Consider the following 26,851-nt stretch of genomic DNA (forward strand, 5'->3'; position numbering starts at 1 on the left):
GTTAAATACCATTATTTTAGTTGCTGCCCATTATTCAAGCTAATCTAGATCCTTCTGAATCCTTTCTCTGACTTCTCTAGTGTTAGCTATCCCTCTTAGCTTTGCATCGTCTGCAAATTTGATTAGTTTACCTTCAGTTCCCTTATCTAGATCATTTATGAAAATGGTATGTATTTCAGTATATATCTGGTAACCCTGTAGGTATCACATATAGGCAAAGTAAGTTTTTGTTCATCTTTCCTTTATATAACTTCATTTTGAGAGAAAAAAAAGCATTGAAATAGATTTTTTGGGTCTCTGTAAAATATGGTTAATGTTGGATTATAATACGTAGGTGCAGTACATGACATTCTCTTATGAAAATCCCCCCTGTCACTGTTTAGACCCCAATAGCAGATCTCTGCTTTGCTGGTTGAAGCTTTGGTGGTAGTCAGTAAAAAATGATCTCATTATAAAAGTCGTGGACAACTCAAAGCTGCTTATTTACTCAAAATTTTGTACATTTTAGGAGAAAAAAATGCACAAAATCCTTTGTCCAGCACTAGCTACGCAAACCATTGCCCATCCTTGTAGAATTCGTTCTCTTCCTTCTGCAGTTTCGTCCTATACATGTGGTTTCATGAGTGGCAGCCCTTACTGTCTCTGTTTAGCCTTTGAACACATGTCTGTCCAGAATGTACCGTACCTCCCCCCGGCGGACACCTGGATTTAATTCCGCTTTACACATCGCTAGTGATTTTGGTGGTCTCCACTGCGTTCCCAGTGGATACATGCCCACTTCATTAAAACAACCACTTTATTTGTCAAACTTCAGAGCAGTTGTCTCTATCCAGCACTGAAATAACAGCCTGTTCCAGATCATGTTTAGTTGTTAGTGAAGCCATGTGGGAAATGGATGTATTGCAAGCATGTATCGGCCCGACTGACAGAGAGCTCTCCAGTTCACTGTTATTTCACTCTACATAGCTCACTATTGTTTATAGTATTGGATATATAGCACCAACATATTTAGTATGTACATTATTCTCTCACCCAGTGAGACGCACCATATTTTAGGGATAATGTACATGTTATTTTTAGTTGCCATATTTGAAAAATTGGGCAAAAATTCGCCATGAACGGATTAAAGGACTAAACCCTTATAGGAAAATTTATAGCCTATTGATAGTGGTGCTTTAAAATTTGTAAACCCTCCAGATTTTTACTTATTTCTGTATAAATTTGACCTAAAAATACATCAGATTTTCACTACACAATTCCTAAAAGTAGATAAGGGACCAAATCAAACAAATGATCAAAAATATTAGTCTTTGTCATTTTTCAAATGAGGAAAATTATCCAATCCCATGTCTGAGTGGAAACAGTATGTTTTAACCCTTAGGATTTGCAGATAGTTTGAAGGGGAAATTAGAGACTAGTGTTTTCGACCAATGGGATGACAATCAGGTGTGAGTGGCCGACCTGTTTTATTTAAAAAAAAAAAAACAGAGTTCTATCAACGTCTGATCGCCACAACACATGCTCATCAGATTGGAAAAAGTTACAGAACCATCTTTTACTGCATCAATGCACAGTATTACAGATGTTGTACAAATTGATGAAATTCAAGACCTTGGTGTTGTCGACTCGCAAAGATCACACCAGGAGCAAAGTATATAATAGTCCACAAGGTCACAAGGGAACCCAAGGTAACCTCTAAGCAACTAAAGGTGCCTCTCACATTAGTTAATGTTCATGACTCCATTATCAGGAGGACACTTAAAAACTGTGGCATAAATCTCAGGAAAAAGCTGCTGCTCTCCAAAAAGAACATTTCTGCCCATTTGCAGTTTGCTAAAGATCACCTGAGCAAGCCAGAAGACTACTGGAACAATGTTTTGGGGGCAGATGAAACTAAAATAGAGCTTTTTTTGGTTTAAATTAGAAGAATTATATTTGGAAATATAAACATACTGCATTACACCACAAAATGGTCATACCATCTGTGAAACACGGTGGTGATAGTATTATGGCTTGGGACTGTTTTGCTGCATCTGGGCTAGGATGGCTGCCATCATTGATTTGAATAATGAATTCTGAAATATACCATCAAATTCTTAAGGAAAATGTCAGGACATTTGGCCACAAGAACTGAATCTCACAAGAACATGAGTCATGCAACAAGACAACGACCCAAAGCATACAAGTCTTCTACAAAAGAAAGGTTAAAGAAAAATAAGGTTTGGGAAAGGCCAAGTCACAGTCCTGACCTTAATCCTATAGAAATGCTGGTGACTGATCTGAAGTGAACAATTCATAGAAGAAAACCCAACAACAAAACAGAGTCAAAGCTGTTTTGTAGGGAGGAAGGGGCTAAAAGTTCTCCAAGTCGATGTGCAAGACTAATCCTCAAAATACTGTTTAGATGCAATTATTGCTGCACAAGGGGGGGGGTCACATCAGACACCGAGCAAAGGTTCACATACTTTTGGCACTCAGACATGCGATATTGAATAATTTTTATCATTCAGGAAAGTCTAATAATTTCATTTGTTTCTTTTTATTCATTTTTAGGACTTGTGTATCTGATGTAGTTTTAGGTTAAATTTCTGCAGAAATATGGAAAATTTTGGAGAGCTCACAAACTTTGAAGCACCACTGTATTATGTTTTCAGACTGTCTTAGGTTGTGTGCCCACGATGCATTTTTTAAGCGTTTCTGCAGCGGCAATTCCGCTGCAGAAATGCTTAAAAAACGCTTGTTAGAAGGTCTGCAATGTTCCCCAATGATAATCCACACGTGCTGTGCACATGCTGCGGAAATTTCCACTGCAGATTATCATTGCAGAAAAATCCGCAGCACTACCATTAATTATGCGTAATCGCAGCGTTTTCGCCGCCATTGACTTGCATTGTATTGCATATTATCCACATCACTACATGTGCACATGTGGATATTAAGCGATTCAATGTGCGGCTGGTACTCGGGTCTGGAGAAGAGGAGACTCTCATCTAGACCCGGGTACCATAGTACCTGTAAGAAAAAGAATTAAAATAAACATTATACTCACCTTCTGATGGCCCCCAGTCTCCTTAGCGATGCGTCCTGGCTCCCCGGCAGCTCGCAATCTAAAAAGACCATCAATGACGGAATTTAGTCATGTGACGGGTCACGCGACCGCCGACGTCACATGACTAAATGACGTCATGGAAGGTCCTTTTAGACCACTGTGAGCCGCCCCACTCACCGGACAAGGAGACCGGGGGCCATCAGAAGGTGAGTATAATATTTTTAGTTTTTAGTTTTTTACCATTCTTTTACTATTAACTTGATCACACTATATAAATTCATGCCGTTTGCATGGATTTATATAGTGTGACCAAGTTGTCAAGCACTTTCCAAGTGATTCCAAAATTGCTTGGAAAAGCGCTTGACAACCCGCATGCGAAATTGCATGTGAAAAACGCGGGACATCCGCATGTCCCTGGCAGAAAAATGCATGTACAATCCGCATGTACAATCCGCATGCGTTTTTTCTGCTAGGGAGATGCAGAAACGATCAGGAAAAAATCCGAAGCATTTCTGCATCGTGGGCACATACAGTGGTGGCCAAAAGTATTGGCACCCCTGCAATTCTGTCAGATAATACTCAGTTTCTTCCTGAAAATGATTGCGATCACAAATTCTTTGGTATTATTATCTTCATTTAATTTGCTTGCAAGGAAAAAACACAAAAGAGAATGAAGCAAAAATCAAATCATTGATCATTTCACACAAAACTCCAAAAATGGGCCAGACAAAAGTATTGGCACCCTCAGCCTAATACTGAGTTGCACAACCTTTAGCCAAAATAACTGCGAACAACCGCTTCCGGTAACCATCAATGAGTTTCTTACAATGCTCTGCTGGAATTGTAGACCATTCTTCTTTGGCAAACTGCTCCAGGTCCCTGATATTTGAAGGGTGCCTTCTCCAAACTGCCATTTTGAGATCTCTCCACAGGTGTTCTATGGGATTCAGGTCTGGACTCATTGCTGGCCACCTTAGAAGTCTCCAGTGCTTTCTCTCAAACCATTTTATAGTGCTCTTGGAAGTGTGTTTTGGGTCATTGTCCTGCTGGAAGACCCATGACCTCTGAGGGAGACCCAGCTTTCTCACACTGGGCCCTACATTATGCTGCAAAATTTGTTGGTAGTCTTCAGACTTCATAATGCCATGCACACGGTCAAGCAGTCCAGTGCCAGAGGCAGCAAAGCAAACCCAAAACATCAGGGAACCTCCGCCATGTTTGACTGTAGGGACCGTGTTCTTTTCTTTGAATGCCTCTTTTTTTTTCCTGTACACTCTATGTTGATGCTTTTTCCCAAAAAGCTCTACTTTTGTCTCATCTGACCAGAGAACATTCTTCCAAAACGTTTTAGGCTTTCTCAGGTAAGTTTTGGCAAACTCCAGCCTGGCTTTTTTATGTCTCGGGGTAAGAAGTGGGGTCTTCCTGGATATCCTACCATACAGTCCGTTTTCATTCAGACACCGACGGATAGTACGGGTTGACACTGTTGTACCCTCGGACTGCAGGGCAGCTTGAACTTGTTTGGATGTTAGTCGAGGTTCTTTATCCACCATCAGCACAATCTGCGTTGAAATCTCTCGTCAATTTTTCTTTTCCGTCCACATCTAGAGAGGTTAGCCACAGTGCCATGGGCTTTAAACTTCTTGATGACACTGTGCACGGAAGACACAGGAACATTCAGGTCTTTGGAGATGGACTTGTAGCCTTGAGATTGCTCATGCTTCCTCACAATTTGGTTTCTCAAGTCCTCAGACAGTTCTTTGGTCTTCTTTCCTTTCTCCATGCTCAATGTGGTACACACAAGGACACAGGACAGAGGTTGAGTCAACTTTAATCCATGTTAACTGGCTGCAAGTGTGATTTAGTTATTGCCAACACCTGTTAGGTGCCACAGGTAAGTTACAGGTGCTGTTAATTACACGAATTAGAGAAGCATCACATGATTTTTCAAACAGTGCCAATACTTTTGTCCACCCCCTTTTGTAGGTTTGGTGTGGAATTATATCCAATTTGGCTTTAGGACAATTCTTTTTGTGTTTTTTCATTGAAGACAAATTAAATGAAGATAATAATACCAAAGAATTTGTGATTGCAATCATTTTCAGGAAGAAACTGAGTATTATCTGACAGAATTGCAGGGGTGCCAATACTTTTGGCCACCACTGTAGCCTTAAAGAGGTCACAAGCAGCGTGTACAAACATGAGGATTTGGTACAATAGTATTATGGTTTGCTTTTTAAACACCACATAATAGGACCTTAATGATTATTTCTTGACTCTGCACAAGTGGAAAATTTTTGTGAACTCCTAAAGTTGTGTAATATTCCGAAGAAAAATACAATGATTAAAAATAATTTCCTGTACCCTGGCAGGCTATGTCTGAAGGCAGGTACACGGCCTGGAATTATAATGTATGTCCAGTGTCTGCCTCGTTTGGCTTCAGGAAACTTTGCTGTAAGATCCTTTTAAATAAACCCTGCTGTGCCCCCTCCTTCACTCCTCTTGGCAGGCTACTCCCTGGCTTATACTGAATAAGCAGCTGGGATTTATTTACTATGATTAAGAAAGCATTTGAAAGTGGATATCTAACATTTTTAATACAAACATTTTAAGGGATCTTTTGTAGCTTTGAAATTATTACATTTGCTTCTTTAATGTCAGCTGGAGCAAATCATGACATTAATTTACAGGTATCTGCGCAGGAACTGGCTAATGGTCATTACAGGCCAGTTATTAATAGAGAAAGGTGAAACAGGCCTTTGTCTTGGGGCTCCACACCTATTTCCAGGAAGTAGTCAGATTACTTAGTCCAATCAGTTGAAGTTAGGCCTCATTCAAATGTCTAGATCAGTGTTTCCCAAACCCCATCCTCACGGCCCCCCACAGGTCATGTTTTCAGGATCTCCTTAGTATTACACAGGTGATTGAAGTATCATCAAGGCATCAGGAATTCTCTCACCTGTGCAATACTAAGGAGATCCTGAAAACAGGACCTGTGGGGGGCCGTGAGGATGGGGTTTGGGAAACACTGGTCTAGATGTTAGAGAAAAAAATGCCTTTTTTTCGTCAAAAACACATAAAAAAAATGGTAAAACATAGTAGAAATAACAATAACTAGAGCAGATTACTATTGCATATATTGGGGCAGATACCTGCAGAAAAAAATGCAACAGAAAAGAAGGCAGTTTTATTACACATGGGAACACGGCCTTATTGTACTGCTGGACGCCTAGATAAGACAGGATAAAATCGCTGTATACACAGATAACACCTGGTATGCAGCTTCTCTCTCTTTTGCTTCTCTGTTAGTCATAGAGATTATTATAATCTACAGCATTTTTCTGCCAAAGCGTCTTTTTCACACCTGATTTTTTTTTCTCAATAAAAGCATACAGCAAGGCTTAATAAAATAATTAAAAAAACATACTCCCCTTACCCATCCCTGCCGCTGCTCTTTCAACACTGCCCAGTTCCTTCCCCAGTCTGCATGGTTTCAGGACGGCCATGTGAGATAATCAAATAATTACTAGTGACCTATTCAATCCCCCTCGACTATAGTGCTGCTGGCCATTCACATAGTTCTCTATGATCATGTGCCATATATGCAAGCAGCACCACCACTGAGGACAGTGATTAGCTACAGCGGTCACGTAAATGATGTACGTGCTGTCATCAATGCTGGGCCGGTGGCGACTACTGCATCGTAATGGAATAAGTAAATAATGGTTATTTTATTATTTTGTTTTTGTAATCGCAGACAACCCATATAGGTTAAATAGAAACTATAGCAATTGTGAAATGCAAACAAAATCATAAGTCCCTCCATTTCTACCTCCCAATCATGTAAAGAGAACAAAAGCCTCTTTGGGAGCATATAATTTATAAAAGACGTATAAATATTGTCGGAGTTGTCAAAATATCTTCAAACCCATTAGTGAATGAAAGGCCTATACCCTTCTCCACTATAATGCCATAGATAATTTATCCATCCTATATCTGACCCTAATTATAATATATTCTAGTAATAAAAGCATTAACTAGTGAAATAGTTAAGTGTCTGAATACAGGAAAATATCAGCTGGCATTGGAGGCACACAGTGCCCAGATCGGAGGTGTTACATTCCTGAGGGATTACAGATCCAAATCAAGTACAGAGTATGTGGAGGCCGACTAACAGCTGAGCTATAGAGTAGGTGGAGGCAGGGGTAGAACCCATCACCTTGCTTTCTTCAGCCCACTACAATTAGTGAGACTTAAAGGGGTATTCCCATCTCCAAGATCCTATCCCGATATGTAGAAAGTGTAAAAATAATAATATTAACAAATACCTTCAATTAAAAATGCAGTATAGTTTTTCTGATTCAGGCATTTTTCTGCGCAGGCATTGCAGGACCTTAGGCTTCCATGGTTACGACCACTAGCAATTAGCTAACTGCCACTATATCAGTGGTCGTAACCATGGATACCTAAGGTCCTTCAATGCCTGCACATGAGGAAAGAGACATAGCTAATCAGAAGAACTACACTACATTTCTAATTGGAGGTGTTTGCTAATATTATTTTTACACCTACTACATATTGGGATAGGATTTTGGAGATGGGAATACCGCTTTTACAATACATTATTTTTCATCCGTATCCTGTTATTTTGTTTTTTACAATCATACAGCACAAGGAACCATCAGATTCATGTATTTGCTGCGGTACCTGGTGATGTCATACTCTGATCCATTTTTACAGCCATTCAATGTACGAGACTCTGTTAAAAATGGAAGGTACATGGGAGCCATCTATTTTTTTGAAGATCCATTTTTAGCTTCTACAAAAATGGACACGGTGGTTTGAACATGCATTAAGTAAATCTTTCATTATACATCTGTGAGACTATGTTCACATGTATCTTTTTTGATGCGTTTTTTTTTTTTTTTGCATGAAAAAAACGCGAGCTTTGACTAGAAAACCTCAACAGAAATTAACCGGTGCATTTTTTGTTGTTGCTATCTATTTGAATCTAAGTGGGGAAAAACTGCAGTAAAAACGCTGAAAGAATTGCCATGCTGCTTTAAAAATAAGAATAAAAAAAAATTGCACCATATTTAAAAAAAAAAACCTCAAAGAGAAATGCACTTTTAGAAATCTCATTTATCGTGCTGTTACTGTAAAAGGTCATCAAAATTGTGGCGTGAACAAACTTTAATGAGATTGTCTATGGAGTGTGGGGAGGGGTCTATTTTGTTTTGTTTTTTCCTCCAGAAACAGCCCCACCATTGTCTATAGGATATGTCATGTATTGCAGGTCAATGGTCGTGAGCTGTAATCACACTTGCTCTGCTTTTTTTTTAAAGAAACAGTCTCTTTTCTAATCCTCGAATGCACCTTTAAGTTGTCCACTTCCTTTACATTTTTAAAAATTATATTTGCTTTTAGTTGATGTTAATTTTTACCTCTCTATTAATGTAGGCACCTAGCTTTCTTGAATCCCTAAATGGCAAGTCTATCGGCTTACCAATTAATATGTCCCCCTCCTTCATATTGCTGCATTATTGGCAAGAATATAGGAAAGCTAAGTGCCAACCCCTGTTTAGTAGCAGTGATAATATCCATGTTGGTCTTCACTGCGTATTCCCAGAAAAGAAAAAAGTTGTAGCTAAGAGCTGACAAAAGAATTTATATTTACTGCTGATTTCTTCTTTTTTTTTCTACACTTTCAGTGACTTTGGAACCAGTTTGTCATAAGTGTGATTAATAGGCATCGGGCTGCTCACAAAGGGTTAACAGAAGAGAAACACAAGCATGACCCTACAGTCTAAATTTGTGGAATGTAGGACCTGAATGACTGCAAATCCCTGTCATTGTTTAGGCCAGATGCCTCCTAATTTTCATTTTGTTTGTACTCACTAGGCAAAAAAAGCCCTGAAAAACATCCTGCAAAAATGCACCCATCTGCCCGCACTAGAGCCCCTGCTGCACGACGCTCCACCCAACATACTGAAGCACGTGGTCGGCCAGTTCAGTAAGGTAAGACCCAGCACAGCAACGTCGCTCGCAGGATCTGTGCATAAAACGCATTCCTACTCATTCATTGCTTCCACTTCCAGCCAAGCATTGCAGGGACGTAGCATAAAACGTGCGATCCAGGGTGTACATTATGGGATTAGATTTCCCAGGAATGCTACAAGACTGTGCCAAAGGCTTAGCGTCTTTTAGCACCAGAGAAGTGTGTCAACATGCCTCAAGGTGCGTTATTATTCTTCTTAAATGTCCCCCACTCAGAGGGCAGAAGGTTAGTCCTCAATACTATGTCATACACGCAGAGGCCAAGGACTCCAACCTCAAAGTTTGCTCCCAAAACTTTTCATGTAGAAAATTGATATCCTGAAATGCATTTGTGCCAAAAAGATCCGTCAGAACCATCAACCAGCCGCCTCTACGCAGATCTTTAGAGTAAAATTATTTGGCTTCAATACCGATAGCACACGTTTTATTATTATCATCCATTATGTACAGCAATAGTAGATTTCATGTCGTCATTTTGACGTTCACTTTCATTCTCGTCAAATCACTTTTCCCCTTCTTGGTTCTTTTTTATTTTACATTTTTATTTTTAATTTGGCAACATTTTACTATGCTATTTATCTGCTTTTCACTATTTATTAAATAAATAATTTCTATTACAGTTTCTTTTGTTCCACATACCAAAGCAGGAGGCAATTTACAAGAAATATGTATGAACGTATCAGTCCTTAACCAGATTATTAAAATGTTCCCAATTATCACCCATATGAGAAAGTAAAAGAAAAGGGGTAAGAGGAGGAGAGGGCGAGCTGCGGAGGCTCAGCCGTGAAACACTGTTTTTTATGGTAAAGAATAAGAATGAAAAACCTACACAACATATTGACTGGTAATACAAGGAAGGTAATGTGAGCCACTTGGAAAAATCTGGTCATCTTTTCCTCATCGTTGGCCAACAAAGTTTCCATCAGTGTTTTGACCATGAACAATGCAGCATTTTTTTTACAATACTATTAATTAATATTTTCTTTCTGCAGTATTTATAAGGTCGAAGATTATTTTATTTATTTATTTCTACATTTTATACATATTGGTCTTAGAGCTTGCAATCTGTTTTCTTTCTAAAAGCTCGTAACAGAAGCTTATCTACTGATCATAAAGTGATGGCATTTCCTTGGGCTATGCTGCCACTTTATAGGATGGGAAACCTCCTTTATCTTCACAAAGGGCCAGTTCAGATGAGACAACACGGTATATGGTGTTATGCAATGGGCAGATATTCAGCACCTGCAGCCTGAGATCAGACACAAACTCTAGTTATCTGTAGTTATAGCAGTTATTGCTTTAATAGCCTTCTACTTAAACAGTGCGTTTCATCTGTTCAAAGTTTTGTCCGCGTCCTCATATGATTCCTTGCTGTGCACATTTTTTTTCCCATGTGAATAGGTCAAGAACTGCCGTCTGATCACTTCCTACACTTGTCACCGTTGTCCTATTTGTAGCATCGAGGTAGATAATTATCTACAATCTTCATTGGCCTGAAATATTAATGAAATTACTTTACTCTAAAGTGCACTACTTGCCCTTGATCAGTGAACCACAGGCTCTTAGATCCTTTAAAGAAGTCGTCCTACTAGATTCATGTATCACCTAGCTGTAGGAATGCGTGATAAATGTATATTCACTCAGGGCCTGAATGCTGGGACCCACACTGATCCCAGGGGGTGGTAAAGAGCGCCCTGTAAGGGGAGCAATAATGCACTGGTCATCCATAACTTTCACTTTCATGGGACTGATGTAGATTGCTGTTTCACCAGTCCTGTAAAAGTGAATGGAGCTGTAGTGACGCATACTCACTACCACTCTATTCAAACAGGAGACTTTGGGACCCCCCATTTTGGGGATCAGTGCCAGCGGTGAGACCTCTATCGATCATACATTTATGCTTTGGATGGGTGGTAAATGTAGTGGGACAACCTCTTTTGTCGGCTTCCTAGGTGCAGACGCTTTTGTAAACCAATGATACAGACATTACCTAAATTGGGCCCCTGCATCAGAATTATATAAGCAGCAGTTCACACCAGAACTGTCTTCCTGGCACTTGGCTTCTGGTTCAGGATCGTAAAGCAATCTGTTATTCCAATATCATTGGCAAAGTTAAATAGTAAATGTAGCGTTTAATTGCCAGTAATAGGTTGTTTTTTTTTTTATAATATTTAATATGAAGCAAGATCACATGTTATTTTTGTGCCTCTCAAGCTAAAAAAAATAGGTAGGAGCCCTTTTGCGAATAGGTAATGATCTTTATCAGCCCATGAATGGGTAGGAAAGATGGAGCAGTTTCGGTGAGATGCTGATGAACCTTTAATACGGATTATGAACTTTTTCTTTAATTGTCAAATAGCTGGTATAAGGAGCTTCTAGTTACCTAAATGTAAAGCTTTATATGATATGAAAACTGAGCTCGTCATATTAAAATTTATTGATATTGATATTGCTTGCGAACAACACATTTTGCAAATAATATATATCGGTAGATGTAGGTAACTTATATTGAACAGGTTATTGGTTTATCTTTCCACCTCTGGTATTAGTTTAAAAATGTTTGCCTTCAGCCTCCACTTGGGGGAGCACAATAGCTCACTGTAATCATTGAGTTTGATGTGAAAGCTGTTTGTAGCGGCTCCCTCTAGTGGCAACTGCAGGCAGAGAAAACTTAGTTTATGCCAGAAACTTGGAGCTCTGTATTAGAAAAACTGAGCTGTGAACACTATAAACATCAAAGTTAAGAAGATTCTTTTTATTTCTTCACATATTTACATGAACAAACAAGTAATGGCATTTAGGGGAGAATATTCACTTTAATTTTTTTCTCTGCAAATGCTTGAAACTATTGAAATTGAAGCATGTAGATGGTAATCTTCAAAAAATATTGAATATTGTAATGACAATAAGAACTGAAAAATGTGTTCTTTTACATAGCAACAAATCTCTGCGTATACACCGAACATTACATAAAGTAGCAGGATGGGAATTATTTATAGTGTTATAACATCTGCCAAAACAGGGTGCTTGTCACACACCTATCACTACACTAATAAGGAACCTGTCACTTTGTACATGCCGTCAGATCTGTGGTTCACATCACATAGAGAAGGAGAAGCCGAACACAATGACGTATGCGTTTGTTTTTTAGTATAGATGTATTTTATTCACTGCAGTTCCTGCTGTGCGTATGCCTAGGAGTCCAGTGGGCGGTCCTACTAGTGACTGACAGCTATCTATGCATAGTCATACAGGCTCCGCCCACTGGACTCTTGTGCATGCAAACACCAGGGATTTCAGTAAATAAAATACAAGATTAACTGAAATTTTTCTCACAACCATGTATATCTGTCTGATCAGCTCCTCCTGCTCTATAACATCCTGCCTGCAGATCAGATACTATTTTACATATAACAGGTTCCCTTTAAGGGTGAATTTACACTGGCCGATAATTAAGAGTGTTCATTTCCGGCTAATAAAATGTACATTGAGAGCCACAAACACTTACTATAGAGAGAAAAAATGATAATATATGTGTCGCCTCTAGTTTGTGAGTGAGATAAAATATAGATCCTCTTTGCATCATACAGTCACTCATCTATAAGATACATTTGTATATAAGGCTGCCTTGAATTCATAGGTTTCTCCACCCCCCTAATAAAAACGCACAATTAAGGCTACATAAGTTCTGCCATACGTTAAATGCAGAACAATAAAATAATGAAAAAGCTTCCTGTTCAATGTGTGTGCAAAAAGCAGAGAGCGTCTCTTGTCCAATTTGCAGGTAGACCCTCAACAATGAAAACACTGTGAAGATTTAATGCTTCCCTTAACACAAAGATCTCAGCTAGGTTTCCCTTTTTTAATGAGGCACTGAAAGTTATGAACTTGAAATAATTGTAGGGCCGCTCACATGCACACTCCACACAAGTGGAATGCCGCCTTAGGGCATTACAGGCCATGAAATGATTTCTTTAATAAAGAAGGATGGGATATTAAAGGACTCTTTTTGTCTCATTAGGTAACGGCAGACCACAGCTGCGTAGAATGGACTAAATATAACATGAATCTAAAAAGTGGCTTTCATCCAATCTGGCTCCCAGCGAGCTTTACATTATTAGATACAGACATGCATCCATGCTTGGGGTGGAATCCCGCAGCACAGTTGTGGCCCTTTTTAGTTGACTTGCTAACTTCACGGAGGCTAATAGGGGACCACAAACACTGCAATTATTCCTTAATTAACGCTCTCCGGTGCCTGTTGTTGTTCTCGCCACCTATAAGGATATGCTGAAGAACACAACGGTGCCACAAGATGTAGAAATAACACTACACAAGGGAGATAACACACTTGTCTCCATAGGATATATTATAAGGATATACTCTGTAGTGTATTGATTTTCATAGGGTTGGCCGATATCCCTAGTTATATTTAAGGGCTTCTTGAAAGGGTTGTGTTTCTTTTTTTAAAAAAAAATGTTATTATACCATAGGGTCGCAGGTCTAAAATAACAAACCTCGGAAACTCACCCTCCCCAGGTCCAGTGCTGACTCTCTGCAGCTGCTGCTGTGATGATGTTACATCTATAGCACTCGTAATGCTGCAGGTAATTACTGGGCTCAGTGACTCTTATTATTATTTATTTATTTATTATGCTTTGCTTATATAGCGCCATCATATTCCGCAGTGCTTTACAGACATTACCATCACTGTCCCCATTGGGGCTCAAAATCTAAATTCCCTATCAGTATCTAGACGGCAAAAACAGCTAAACTCAGAGATTGGCTGCAGCAGTTAAGTCATCCTTGCAACCGATAAACAAAAGCTGGTGCAGTGGAGGAGACAGTTCCCTTAAATGGTTATCTGGGACTTTGGTTATTTTTTTTCGTATGGGTCTAAGAACTTACCGGCTGGTAATTGTTGATATAATTATTTTTCCATGTTCAGACACTGATTTTCCAGCTTCCTTTGACCTCATGTCAACAGAGCTGCACTTTCCCTTCCATCTAGCGACAGAGTGTCACTGCTGATATCATGCTGATTGACATCTGGCTCCCCGCAGTTAGACTGCGGGGAACCGGCCATCAATAAGGATGCGGGCTACAGAGACAGAGCATAGTGAGAGAGAAGATGCTGCTTTCTCGACGTGATGTCACCAGAAGCAGGAGTGATGCGTGACCACTCTGAACAGAAACAGATCGAAACGGGGCAGAGCAGGCAGTTAGCAACTACCTGCCATTAAGTACATAGCCCCGTAGCCAAAAAACTCCCAACCTCCTGGATAGCCCCATTAATGTTTAGATACATGTATCAGCAGCTGCCACAGAACAGAATAGAGAACGGGTATCCCATACTCCGCTGTGTGAATGGAGCAGTGGTTTGCATGCTCTTCCTCCACCCGATTCTGTGAACTGACTAATGGTTATTTCCATCGAAGTAAGAGGAGCAGTGGTCGAGCAAGAGAGCTATTGCTTAATTCACACAAAGATTTTTGGGATCCAGTGGTTGGACCCCTATACATTTATCACCTACAGTAGTGTTCAAACTAATAGCAGTGTGTTCAAAAACATGAGTTACGCACAAAATCTTTATACTAGTTTTTATTTCCATGTTTTGGGAACATTGCACACTGTTTTCTAGTTCAAAACATGAAGAGAAATGTATATAATTTTAACTACTTTACAGAAAATAACACAAAATTAACATTGAGCTGTTCTAAAAAATAGCAGTGTCTGCATTTGTCTTTACAAACTCACAATATGTACTCTTTTACCAGTTCGTCCATCATGACAGCACGACAGGAGGTAGTTCCTCTGACCTTCTAGGGACAGGAAACACATGAGAGGTTAAGAGCCTTCCCCACCCACATCACCCTCAGTGTTTTTCCTGTCCCTAGCAGGACCGGATGCTGTCAGAGGACGAAAAAGGAAGAAAGTTACCTGGGAGCCAGGGTGGATCGGGGGGGACTGACCTCTTCCCTTCCCCCGGTCAAGAGGCGCTGTGCTGATACCCCACTGAAGGGTCCGTCAGCCGTGTCGGTGGAGGGGACTCCCGACAGCGCCACACCCCTCGTACAGAGGTATCTCGGCTGCATCCTGCTGCCCGCCGGAGGTCTCAACGTTGAAGTCTCCAGGCCCTTCTTCCAGACATGGGGCCAGGAGATCGCGAGACCGCCGGCTGAACTTCCGGTGCGCGCCGGGAGTGCTCAGCGTATGGGCTGGAGACTGCCTTGCGCAGGCGCCCTAGAGCAACACCGCTACTTCCGGGGCGCACCATGATGACGCGCTGGAGTGCTAGCAATACCGGAAATGTGGCGTGCGTTTCATGGTGGAGCGCACGCAGGACCGGACGTGTGCCCCTTGGGCGTGCGTTCCATGGTGAAGTGCCTGACACAATGGAGTCTAACCCTGTAAGGTCAGAAGCCCCATCTGAGTCCCTGGGTAGTGTAAGTATTCTCTACCTTAACAATCCCTCAGATCCACTAAAATTTGGTAGAATTGGGTATTAAATAAATATTCCCATGTCTCCCTTAAAATAGGATAGAGAAAGCCAGAGATCCGGATCCTCCTCTAAAAAATCAGAGATGCATATCATGTAATTCTAAACTACAGGATTCCTATAAAAAGCAATTTTGTAAGGAATGCATCGCTAAAGTTCTTAAGGAGGAGAAGGCATAATTTCTAACGGACATGCGGTCCATGATTCGAGAGGAAGTTAGAAATACGGTTTCCGAACTCATACCCTCCCAGATATCCCAGATACCCCAGACTGTACAGTCCTTCTCCCGCCATAAGAGACTTAGGGAGGGATCATCTGAGGAAGGGGAGTATTTGGATTCCTCCTTGGAACAGCCAGGAAGGAGAGGAGGAAACTCTCTCCCAAATACCTTCGGAAGAAAGGAAAAAATATATGTTTTCAGTTGAGCACATAGATGATCTATTAAGGTCAGTGAGGAATTCTATGAATTTAGAAGACACTCACGTACCCATTTCTAAACAGGATGAAATGTTCTCGGGGCTTAGAAGACAAAGAAATAGAGTCTTTCCAGTTAATGAGAACATTAAAGCTATGATTCTCGAAGAATGGGAAGACACGGAGAAAAAACTCACCATTCCAAGAGAATTTAGGGCCCGGCTTCCAATCAACCCTGAGGATATCAAGCTATGGGAGGAAGTTCACAAAGTGGATATTCCTATTGCAAAAGTGGCAAGAAAGACTTCTATTCCTTTTGAGGACATTTCTTGTCTAAAGGACACAATGGACAGGAAAGCAGAGACTATGCTGAAAAGATGCTCGGAAACATTGGCTGCAGTTATAAAAACTAATATAGCGGCTACCTCCGTAGCTAGGTCTATGTGTCTATGGATAGACGAGCTGTCAGATCACATAGTCTCTAATACCCATAGAGAGATGATATCAGAATCCCTGCCATTATTAAAACTAGCGACACAGTTTTTGGCTGACGCATCAGCTGAATCAGTTAGGTTCGCATCCAGAAGTAGTGTGCTATCTAATTTGGCAAGGGGCGCAATTTGGCTCAAAACTTGGGCTGGGGATAGCCATTCAAAAAATAAGCTTTGTTCTATCCCCTTTTCTGTTTCCCAGGTTTTTGGTCCAGTCCTTGATGAGATTCTGGAAAGGGCATCGGATAAGAAGAAAGGTAATAAATCTCAAGCCCCTAAATCATTCAGTGCAGTACAGAAGGTTCAAGATGGAGACAATCAGGTCCAGCATCCATTTAATACAAAAAGATTCGGTAATGTGCACCCTAGATCTCAGGGATGCATATTATCACGTTCCTATCCATCCGATCCATCATCAATATTTGAGGTTTGCCCTAGAGCGAAGGGACAAAGTATATCACTTCCAGTTTACTTGCCTTCCTTTCAGCCTGTCATCGGCTCCCAGAATTTTTACAAAGCTAATAACGGAGGTTGCAGCCTTCCTAAGAAAACAGGGCATAATCATAATACCATACCTGGACGATATACTTTTAGTGGCCGAATCAGAGTCCCTTCTTCTCCAACAACAAAAACAGACAATCCAAACCCTACAATCCCTAGGTTGGGGAGTCAACTGGGAAAAATCAAGTCTCCAACCAAGCACTGCAAAGGTGTTCTTAGGAGTGCTTCTGAACTCTCATCTCCAGAATTCTTCCCTGCCCCTAACAAAACAACAATGGGTCTGAAAATCCAAAATTTCCAGAAAAAGACTTTCACGACGGTCAGGTTCACCATGCGAATCTACCTATCTACCTGGAGCAGACAGTCTTCAAGTCTAAACAAAAAGATGAAATTGACACCAGAAATAAAACTTTCTCTTTCTTAGTGGAAAAGACCCTCAAATCTAAGAAAGCCGGTAGAGTGGATCCTCCTTCCCATGGTGCGGATCTCTACAGAATCCAGTCGAAGAGGTTGGGGGGTTAATATAGAGGACAGATACTTTCAGGGCTTATGGCCTTCCGAACTACAAAACAAGGTCTTCAAATTTCAAAGAACTAAGGAACTAAGGGCGGTCTGGGAAGTTGTTCAACAAGGCCAAGATCTAGTCAGAGGAAATCACATAAAAATTTTCTTGGACGACTATCGCCTTCCTTCGTCAACAGGGAGGCCCCAAAGGAGTAAAGTTGCAGGTTATAGCAGCACAACTCTTCCAGTGAGCTGAAGCGAATGTTCTTTCGGTGTCAGCAGTCCATCTCAAAGGATCCGAGAACACAATAGCGGACTACCTCAGCAGAGAAAAAGTCTGGTCCTCCGAGTGGGAGCTGAACCCAGATGTCTTCAAGCAAATAATCCAGAGATGGGGCTTGCTCTCCATAGATTTGTTTGCAACCAGAAAGAACAGGAAGATTCGGCGATTCTTCTCCATCAGCCCGAGCGACAACCCAGAAGGGGTAGACGCGCTCTCTCAGCCCTGGGGAAAAGATCTTGTATATGCCTTCCCTCCAATTCCACTAATCTCGAGGGTATTGAGGAAAATAAAACAGGAGCAGACAACTTTAATTCTGGTAGCACCTTATTGACCCAAAAAGATCTGGTTTCCGTTGTTACAGCAAATGTCGGTGGATCACCCATTTATTCTTCCACACCGAGTAGACCTTCTATCTCAAGGTCCCTTGTATCATCAAGATGTCCACCTTCTCCAGTTAATGGTGTGGATCCTGAAAGACGCATCCTAGCTTCCAAAGGCTTGTTGGATTGCGTAATCTCGACTTTACAAGCCAGCAGAAAGCCGATAACATCAACCATATACTCCCCGGTGTGGAAACAATTTTGCTTATTTTCAGGAGAATCAGTCATGGACTCAGTTCATCTCGACATCCCTAAAATACTAGATTTTCTCCAACAGGGATTCGATAAAGGCATTAAAAGTGCATATTTATGCCTGAGTTCTTTCCTAGACTATCCCTTGGCAGACCACCCATGGGTGTCAAGGTTTCCAGAGCAATCTCTCGCCTAAAACCTACGCTTAGAGATCTTGTACCGTCATGGGACCTAAACCTAGTGTTAAGAGCCTTATGAAAGCCTCCATTTGAGCCTTTGGAGCAGGCAGGGATAGATCTACTCTCCATGAAAGCAGTTTTCCTGGTAGCAGCAGTCACCACAGCAAAATGGGTAGGGGAGATCCAAGCACTCTCGGTACTAGATCCTTACCTGAATGTACTAGACGACAGGTTGGTTTTCAGATTGGATCCCTCTTTCTTCCCAAAGTGGTATCCAAGGCAAACTTGAACGAGGAAATAATCCTACCATCCTTTTGCCAATCTCCAAAAAGCGACAAAGAAAAATAGTTTCATACCCTGGACATCAGAAGATCAGTCATTTACTATATGGAAACGACAGCTCCCTGGAGACGGGACTCTAATCTGTTTCTGCAATATTCAGGAGCAAACAAAGGCAGGAAAGCCTCTAAACCAGTGTTTCCCAAACCCCATCCTCACGGCCCCCCACAGGTCATGTTTTCAGGATCTCCTTAGTATTGCACAGGTGAGAGAATTCCTGATGCCTTGATGATACCTCAATCACCTGTATAATACTAAGGAGATCCTGAAAACATGACCTGTGGGGGGCCGTGAGGATGGGGTTTGGGAAACACTGCTCTAAACCAACCTTAGCAAGATGGATAACCAAGACTATCACTCTTGCATGCGAGTCAGAGGGAAAGGACCCGCCAATTTCCATCAAAGCTCACTCCACTAGAGCAGTTTCCACTTCCTGGGTAGAGAAGGCAGGAGCATCAGTAGAACAGACCTGCCAGGCAGCAACTTGGTCTAATATATCTACCTTCAGCAAACACTATAAATTAGATGTTCTGTCCAGCCAAAACCTAGCTTATGGTCGTAAGGTTCTGCAAGCAGTAGTCCCACCCTAATGACCGTTTGATTTGGTATTTCTCCTGTCATGCTGTCATGATGGACAAACTGGTAAAATAGGAATTATTCCTACCGTTAATTACGTTTCCAGGAGTCCATCATGACAGCACCGTTATATTCCCTCCCCTACTCTTTATGCTAATGTGAATGTAACATTGGTGAATTTAATAAAATAGAGTTGCATCCATCCTGGTGTGGTGATCGGTACAAACACTGAGGGTGATGTGGGTGGGGAAGGCTCTTAACCTCTCATGTGTTTCCTGTCCCTAGAAGGTCAGAGGAACTACCTCCTGTCATGCTATCATGATGGACTCCTGGAAACGTAATTAACTGTAGGAATAATTCCTATTTTTTTTGAGGATTTAGCATTCCTGTGAATCACTAACCTAATATTTAGTTGTATACCCACAGTTTTTTTTAGAAATGCTTCACAATTTTGTTGCATAGAGTTAACCAACTTCTGGCCCCTGTCGCCTGTTATTCCAGCCCAGGATGCTTTGACTACATCCCACAATTTTTTGGCATTTGTTGGCTTTGCCTCAGAAACAGCGTTTTTTATGTCACCCCACTAGTGTTCTATCGGATTAAGGTCCGGGGATTGGGCTGGCCACTCCATAACCTCCTTTTTGCTGGACTGGAACCAAGATTTTGCTTGTTTACTGGTGTGTTTAGGGTCATTGTCTTGTTGAAACACCCATTTCAAGGTGATATCCTCTTCAGCGTAAGGCAACGTGATTGACCTCCACACTGCTATTATTTTGAACACATCTCCTTTCAATTAATTATTCAAATACACAGACTCAAAATCAAGCAGATCATGAATGCTGAGTCTGGTGGTTTTCTTACAATCTACTGCACCAACTGGTAACTTGTTTGACGTGGTAATATAATTTATATCAAAAACAGTGATTAATCAGGTTAGTCTTATTGGACTGCTATTATTTTGAGCACTACGGTATATTGCACATAGTTGATAAGTTTAATGGGAAGAACCCATTCATGGGAAGAACCCTTTCATTGGTCAGACATTGACCTAAAGGTAGTACTGGACAGTCACCCATTCTTCTTTCTGAAGGAGAGCTAATTTGCATAGTTATTCCCACAGAGCATTGCCTGTAAGACTCACTGCACCAGCTACCATAGATTTCAGCAATGAGAACCAGTACCTTCCAAGACCTTCATGGAAAATTAAGAGGAAACTTTCCCATCCATGGTCTGTGGCTTGCAGTACTGAGCAGGTCAAAATTCAACCTGTTAGATTCTTCTTTGCCCCTGGTCCATCGTCACCTTCCCGCAGGGGAATCACCATTTATAAAAAAAACAAAAAACAAATCTCTTGTCTATGACCCGGATTACAATGCCTGGTGATAAAATTGCCGTTGCCTGGTACTTTTGGGCAGCAAACATAGACTACATGGTAGCTATTCACTGTTGCTAGCTGTGATATTACATAGGCAACACAACCACCTTTTTTTTTCTTTCTTCTTGTTAGAACTGAGGGAAACCAGTTTGGTTTGAGGTACAAATGTGTTACAGGAGGGCAATAAAAGTCAGACAGATTTAGTGATAGGATAGGCTGTAAAATGCAGGCACTAGATAGGGAGATAAGTGGTGCTAAGGTCGTAAAGATCTAATTGAGGTATTAGGCAAATAATCAGGAGTTTGTGAACTCCCAACCTTTCCTTGTGTGTAACACAAAGTACATACAATGGGCTGTGGAGATCAGAACAGCACAAGGGTTAAAGAAACTAGTTATTCAGAGGTCCTCTCAGATAGCCAAAAATACCCTGGAAGCACTCGTTACTGCATTCTTTCCTTCATTAGGTGTAAAGCCATATTTAGTATTCTTTGAAATATGTAGCTACAGGGCACTCTGATTGATTTGGAACTAACCAGGGCACCAATACATGACTGCCTCTAAGATATGCCCGTCACTGCACAACTGCACAAATACCCAGTTAAAAAGCTTGAAGTTTTACAGTTTCTAAGAAGCTTTTTATTATCTAATACTTTTCTTCCATAAGGTGCAACATGCAGGCTGGGACTGGCCCACAGGGGAACAGGAGAATCCTCCGGTAGGCCACCCCTGTGAAGGATTGCCAATGAGTAGTGCTATTACACATTACACTTGATTCACAATTTGTATAAAAAGGTATCTAATCATTCATTAAACAAGCTAGCCAAATTAATATTACATAGAAGCAATAGTAAATTTGTGTACTAGGGTCAGGTTATTTTTGCGTGTAGCTGAGCAGTGGGGCCCCAAGAATTAATGTTATTGGCGGGCCTTTGCCAACTCAGCCCGACACTCAAGAACGTATATCAAGAATGTAATCATTTCTTTTCATTGCTTTTTGTGCATGCAAAGCTGGGGCTTCCTGGCGATTTTGATTGCAGCACAGATCGCACGAACAAAAATTATCACAGGTGAATGGGATCACATTGTAACAACCAAGGTGCTACAGAAAATCGCAAAAATTCCAACCGAGTTAGACTTTTTTGCTTCTTGATCAGTACCTTTTGGATCAAAATGTGACTTTGCATTACAGCATAGAGTGATTTTTGGCCACGCAACCTGTTTTGTGAAATCACTCTGCAGCCCAAACTTAAAAGAAGTAAAATATCAGTGAAGGTTATTCTTTAAAGGGAACCTGTCAGCCGATTCATACTGCCCAAACCAAGTGAATCATTAAACATGGCTCTGTTATTGCCGGCATTTATGAGTTACTCTGAAACGCTGCGGTGTTCATTGATTTCCTAACATTCAATATGTTGGTTAGCGAAACGTAGGAAACAAATGGATGGCGACATGATGGCAGAATCAGACTATACAGAGTTTATTTGTAGTCTTTTACCATACAGATGCACTTTGGTCCTGTACACACAAAACTGTGAGAGATTTTTAATTAAGACTATTATAAAGTTGCTTTATTTCTCATTTTAGGAGCACAGGAAGAAACGATAAAAAAATTGTTGTGAATTTGGGTCCACTTAATTTGTGCTTTTTTAGTTCAAGTTAGTATAAAGTCTTTTCTGGGAAAACTGGGTGTTCAGACTTTGAGTAGAGTGGTATCAGATAGGAGGAGAGAAAAAAATAAAAGTTTCTCCACCTCTATTCTGTCAGCAAGTGAAAATCGGACTGCACTCAGATGTTATTCGAATGCGATCTTTTTTTATTTTATATACCCATAGACTTGCATTGCCAATTTTGATCTGACACTTGGATAAATATTGGACATGTCTCCATCTTTTTCCGCGGACCACTCAATCTTAGGGAAAATCAAAGAGTGAGAAAATTTGATTCAAAATTGTAAAATGCTGCGGAATATGTTGGCGCTATAAAAAATAAAATTATTATTATTCAAAAGACTTGATAAAATACAATCAGTTTGTTTATTATTGTCATAAATTCGACAAAAGCTACTTTGAAGCTGGGAACTTTAATTACTGCACCCTAATCACTGGCCATACAAAAGGTGGGTGAAAATTTGTTTACTTTGAACTGCACCTTTCAGCTCCTGTTATTACAAAGCTCCACTAGTGTCCAGGATGGAAAATGTGAGTAGTTGTGCAGCAATATGGCATGGAGGGGGAGGTGAGGGATCCACTAATACTCAGCGAGGCAATTTTTACATTTCTCACAAGTGTTTGTCTCAGCTTTCTGGCCTCAATGGCAAGTGTCCCTAGTTATTCAGTGATGCAGGAGATCGGGATGTATCACTGCAAAAACTTGGCAGAATTGTAATTTGGGACATAATGAAAGATAGAAACACTCCAGGCAAATGCTTTGTTTCTTAGAGTAGGGCCTGAGTGCCCGATGCGAGACACACACAAAGCTCCCATAGGCTCCAGGAAACAAATTATGCCATTATCCGTTTTAGGCCACGTTCACATGTTCAGTATTTGGTCAGTATTTTACATCAGTATTTGTAAGCCAAAACCAGGAGTGGGTGATAAATGCAGAAGTGGTGACTCGTTTCTATTATACTTTTCTTCTGATTGTTCCACTTCTGGATTTTTCTTCCAAATACAGATTTAAAAAAAAGTGACCAAATACTGAATATGTGAATGTAGCCTTACAAGAGGTATTTCCTTACGTGGCTTATGCAAGATTACAAAACAGGGTTATATTTTTCCCAGAAAAATCTGAACGTCCTGATTTAAGCAAATGGTGCAGAGCTGCAATACCAGTCCCAGCCAATGGACAAGAGTGGCGCTGTTCTGGGAGAATGGAAGCAGACCCTTTTTTTCTAATCTTGATATGACTGAAGTAGAAGTGGACAACTATTTTATTATGGGTTTATTATTGTTTTTTTTTTCCTCGACTTAGAGATATACTTTTTAATAATATCCGATGATTTATTTTCAAAAAGCAGAAAATAATGAAATTTCTTCTTGGAACAGAAGTAATGAGGCCTCAGAATATTATCCCCTGTTCTAGCACAATATACTGTGTCTGGCGCTCTTTGGTCTCACTCCAACTGTACATTTTCCCCCCTCCTATAACAGTATTCTTTGGTTCTTGTCCTAATGTTCTCTGACCAATGTCCAAGTCATTAAATCATGTATTTGCCGATATGTGAAAGACCCCATCGAATATATTCTTGCCATATGTTCATCTGATGGCGGAACGCAAATTCACGAGTCCTAATCTGATAAATGTCCGATACAGGTTGGAAAACTGTGGATTTAAGATATTAGCAATGGCTGACAGCATGGAGCGCTGGAATAAAGTACTTGTAACATGGGTCAGTGAACGCAGCAGCGAGGTATTTCTCCATCAGGGGTTTTGTTTATGGCAGTGGGTGGTGAACTGCAATTTATGTACCATAACAATGGGTGATAAACTTCTGCTGACTTTTTATTTGTTATGTTGAAGTCAAACTTCACATCCTGATGAGAACATGGAAAAATTAGAAAAGTAAATGACCAAAAAGTTTCCTTAACCATAAGTATTTTATTCATTCTCTTCTGTAAAGTTATATAAACCGTCTCATCTTTCATCTATTACATCATTTTCATTGAAAACTTACTGAAACCAATATGGCCCGCTTTACAGATCTCACCCAGCTTTCTCAGACTCCCGAACGTTTGCCTAATTGCACAGTCCTACGTCCTCCCCTCCAACACTACCACATAATAGGGCACAGCTGACCGTTTGGACCTTAGAAAAGCTTGATGACAAGTCATGTCGGAGCTAGTGGTGGTCATGTTGGTTATCACTCAGCCTTACCAGATACAGCTGTAACTAAGACAGATTTGAAAAAATGACTTTATTTAAATTGAAAATGATTTTGGATCTCAGTATCCTTTCCATAATGCTAATATTGTGCTGATGAACAAAATGATGTCTCGGTGCTCATGCACAGAGATGTATGACAGGACCTCCTACAGGCCCAAATTATACCACCGTGTGTGTCTGATTTTATATGGATACCCTCATAATAATAGGGGTCCGTAATGCCATTGTGCAAGAAGACCTCCGGGGTAGATAACATAAAATCTCTGATTGTGATGACCATTTGTATGTACGGATTACTAGCATGACCCACCATGATTGGGTTGTAGTAATATTCCCTCTATAAACCTAGATGCAGTCTGTATATTGTATGGTATAACCTGTTGCTTTTCCACTCTTTTGCTTTTTCATATTTTCTCTCTGTCATTGTCTCTCTCTGCCGCTCTCTGTTTTACTTCGTCTTTCTCTTTCTCACTCTCTCTGTTTCTCTTCTGTCTTTCTGTCTTGCACACAAGCTCTTTTGCACTCTTGTTTTCTCTTGTCTTGCCCTGCCGCTACGCTGTCTTTTCTTTCTCATGCTTGCCTTCTCTCTTGTGCTCACTTTCTTTCTCTGACTCTCTCTCACATGCCTTCTCCTTTGTACTCTTGCTTTCTTTCTCTTGTTGTTTCGCTCTCCGTCTCTCTTCTCTCACACAGCCCCTCTCTTATGCTCTCAGTTTCTCTTTGTCTTTGTGTATCTTTGTCTCTTACTCCTTCTCTCTTGCACTCTTGATTTCTCTCCCGCTGTCCCTTTCTCTGTATTGTACACCTTATCTCTTGAGCTTTGTCTTTCTTGCTCTCTTCTCAGTCTTTCTTTGTCTCTGCCATTTCACTCTGACTGACTCGCACACCTTTTCTATTGTACTCATCCTCTCTGTGTCACTCCTTTTCTCTTGCTTTCTCTGTGAATTTCTCTGTTGTACTCCTTTCTTATACTCTTGATTTTCTTTTTCTCTTTGTTGTTCTCTCTATCATAATCCTCGCTTGCACTCTTGCTTTCTCTCTGTTGTTCTCCTTCTGTATTGTATCCTCGCTTTCTTTCTGCCTCTTTGCCTTAGGCTGTGTGCCCATGATGCGTTTTTCAAGCATTTTTGCTGCGGAATTTGCGCAGCGTAAACACTTGTAAAACGCTTGTAAAACGCTTGGTAATCTGTCCCCCATGGTCCCCAATGACATTCCGCAGTTCAATGCCCACCGCAGCGTTTTTGATGTGCGGAAAAATCTGCAGCATGTCCATTATTTGTGCTTTTACGCATGCGGAATTGCCTTCTTCAATGCATTAGAAAAACGCATGGCAATTCCGCATGTTCAAAACGCTTCAAAAATGCGCAAAAAACTTGTGTGAAATTCCGCATGCGTTTTTCCAGGCAAAGACATGCAGAAATTAAGCGGAAATTTTCCGCTTCATTTCTGCATCGTGGGCAGATAGCCTGACTCTCTGTAGTTCTCATTTGCTCTTGCACTCTCACTGTCTTTCTCTGCCTCTTTGTCTTACTCTCTGTTATAATCCCCCTCGCTTGCGCTCTCGCTTTCTGCCTCTTTGTCTTTCTCTGTGTCACACTCCTTCTCTCCTGCACTCGTGCTTCTTTTCTGTCTCTTTGTCTTTATCTCTGTTATACTCCTCTCTGTTGTAGTCCATCCCTCTTGCGCTCTCACTTTCCTTTTCTTTGTCTTTTTCTGTGTTGCACTCCCTCGCTCTTGCACTCTTACTTTCTTTCTCTTTGTCTTTTTCTCTGTCACGCTCCTTTTCTCTTGCGCTCTCTCTTTCCGTTTCTTTGTCTTTTTCTGTGTTGCACACATTTTCTCTTGCACCTTCGCTTTCTTCCTTCCTCTTTGCCTTACTCTCTGTCTGTTTGCCTTTCTCTCTATCGTTCTCATTTGCTCTTGCACTCTTGCTTTCTTTCTGTCTTTGTCTTACTCTCTGTCATACTCCTCCTCGCTTGCGCTCTCTTTCTGCCTCTTTGTCCTTCTGTCTGTCACACTTTCTTTCTGTTTCTTTTTGTCTTTCTATCTGTTGTCTTTCTCTGTTGAAGTTCATCTCTCTTGCGCTCTCACTTTCCGTTTCTTTGTCTTTGTCTGTGTTGCACTTCTTCG

The 26,851-nt window shown here is 40.8% G+C and overlaps 1 protein-coding gene across 3 annotated transcripts in view; it reads left to right on the forward strand.

Moving 5' to 3' along the window:
- SPAG6 (sperm associated antigen 6) overlaps positions 1-26,851 on the forward strand; it is a 229,105-nt gene that overhangs the window by 193,170 nt on the left and 9,084 nt on the right. For all 3 annotated transcript variants that reach the window (XM_073676498.1, XM_073676499.1, XM_073676500.1), the window contains one exon: positions 8,951-9,067. In XM_073676498.1, the coding sequence (XP_073532599.1) occupies positions 8,951-9,067 (117 nt within the window). The remainder of the gene's footprint in view (positions 1-8,950; positions 9,068-26,851) is intronic.

This window comes from Phyllobates terribilis, unplaced genomic scaffold (genome assembly GCF_046119375.1).
Source record: "Phyllobates terribilis strain yellow unplaced genomic scaffold, ASM4611937v1 Scaffold_4__5_contigs__length_816908805, whole genome shotgun sequence".
Classification (NCBI taxonomy): domain Eukaryota; kingdom Metazoa; phylum Chordata; class Amphibia; order Anura; family Dendrobatidae; genus Phyllobates; species Phyllobates terribilis.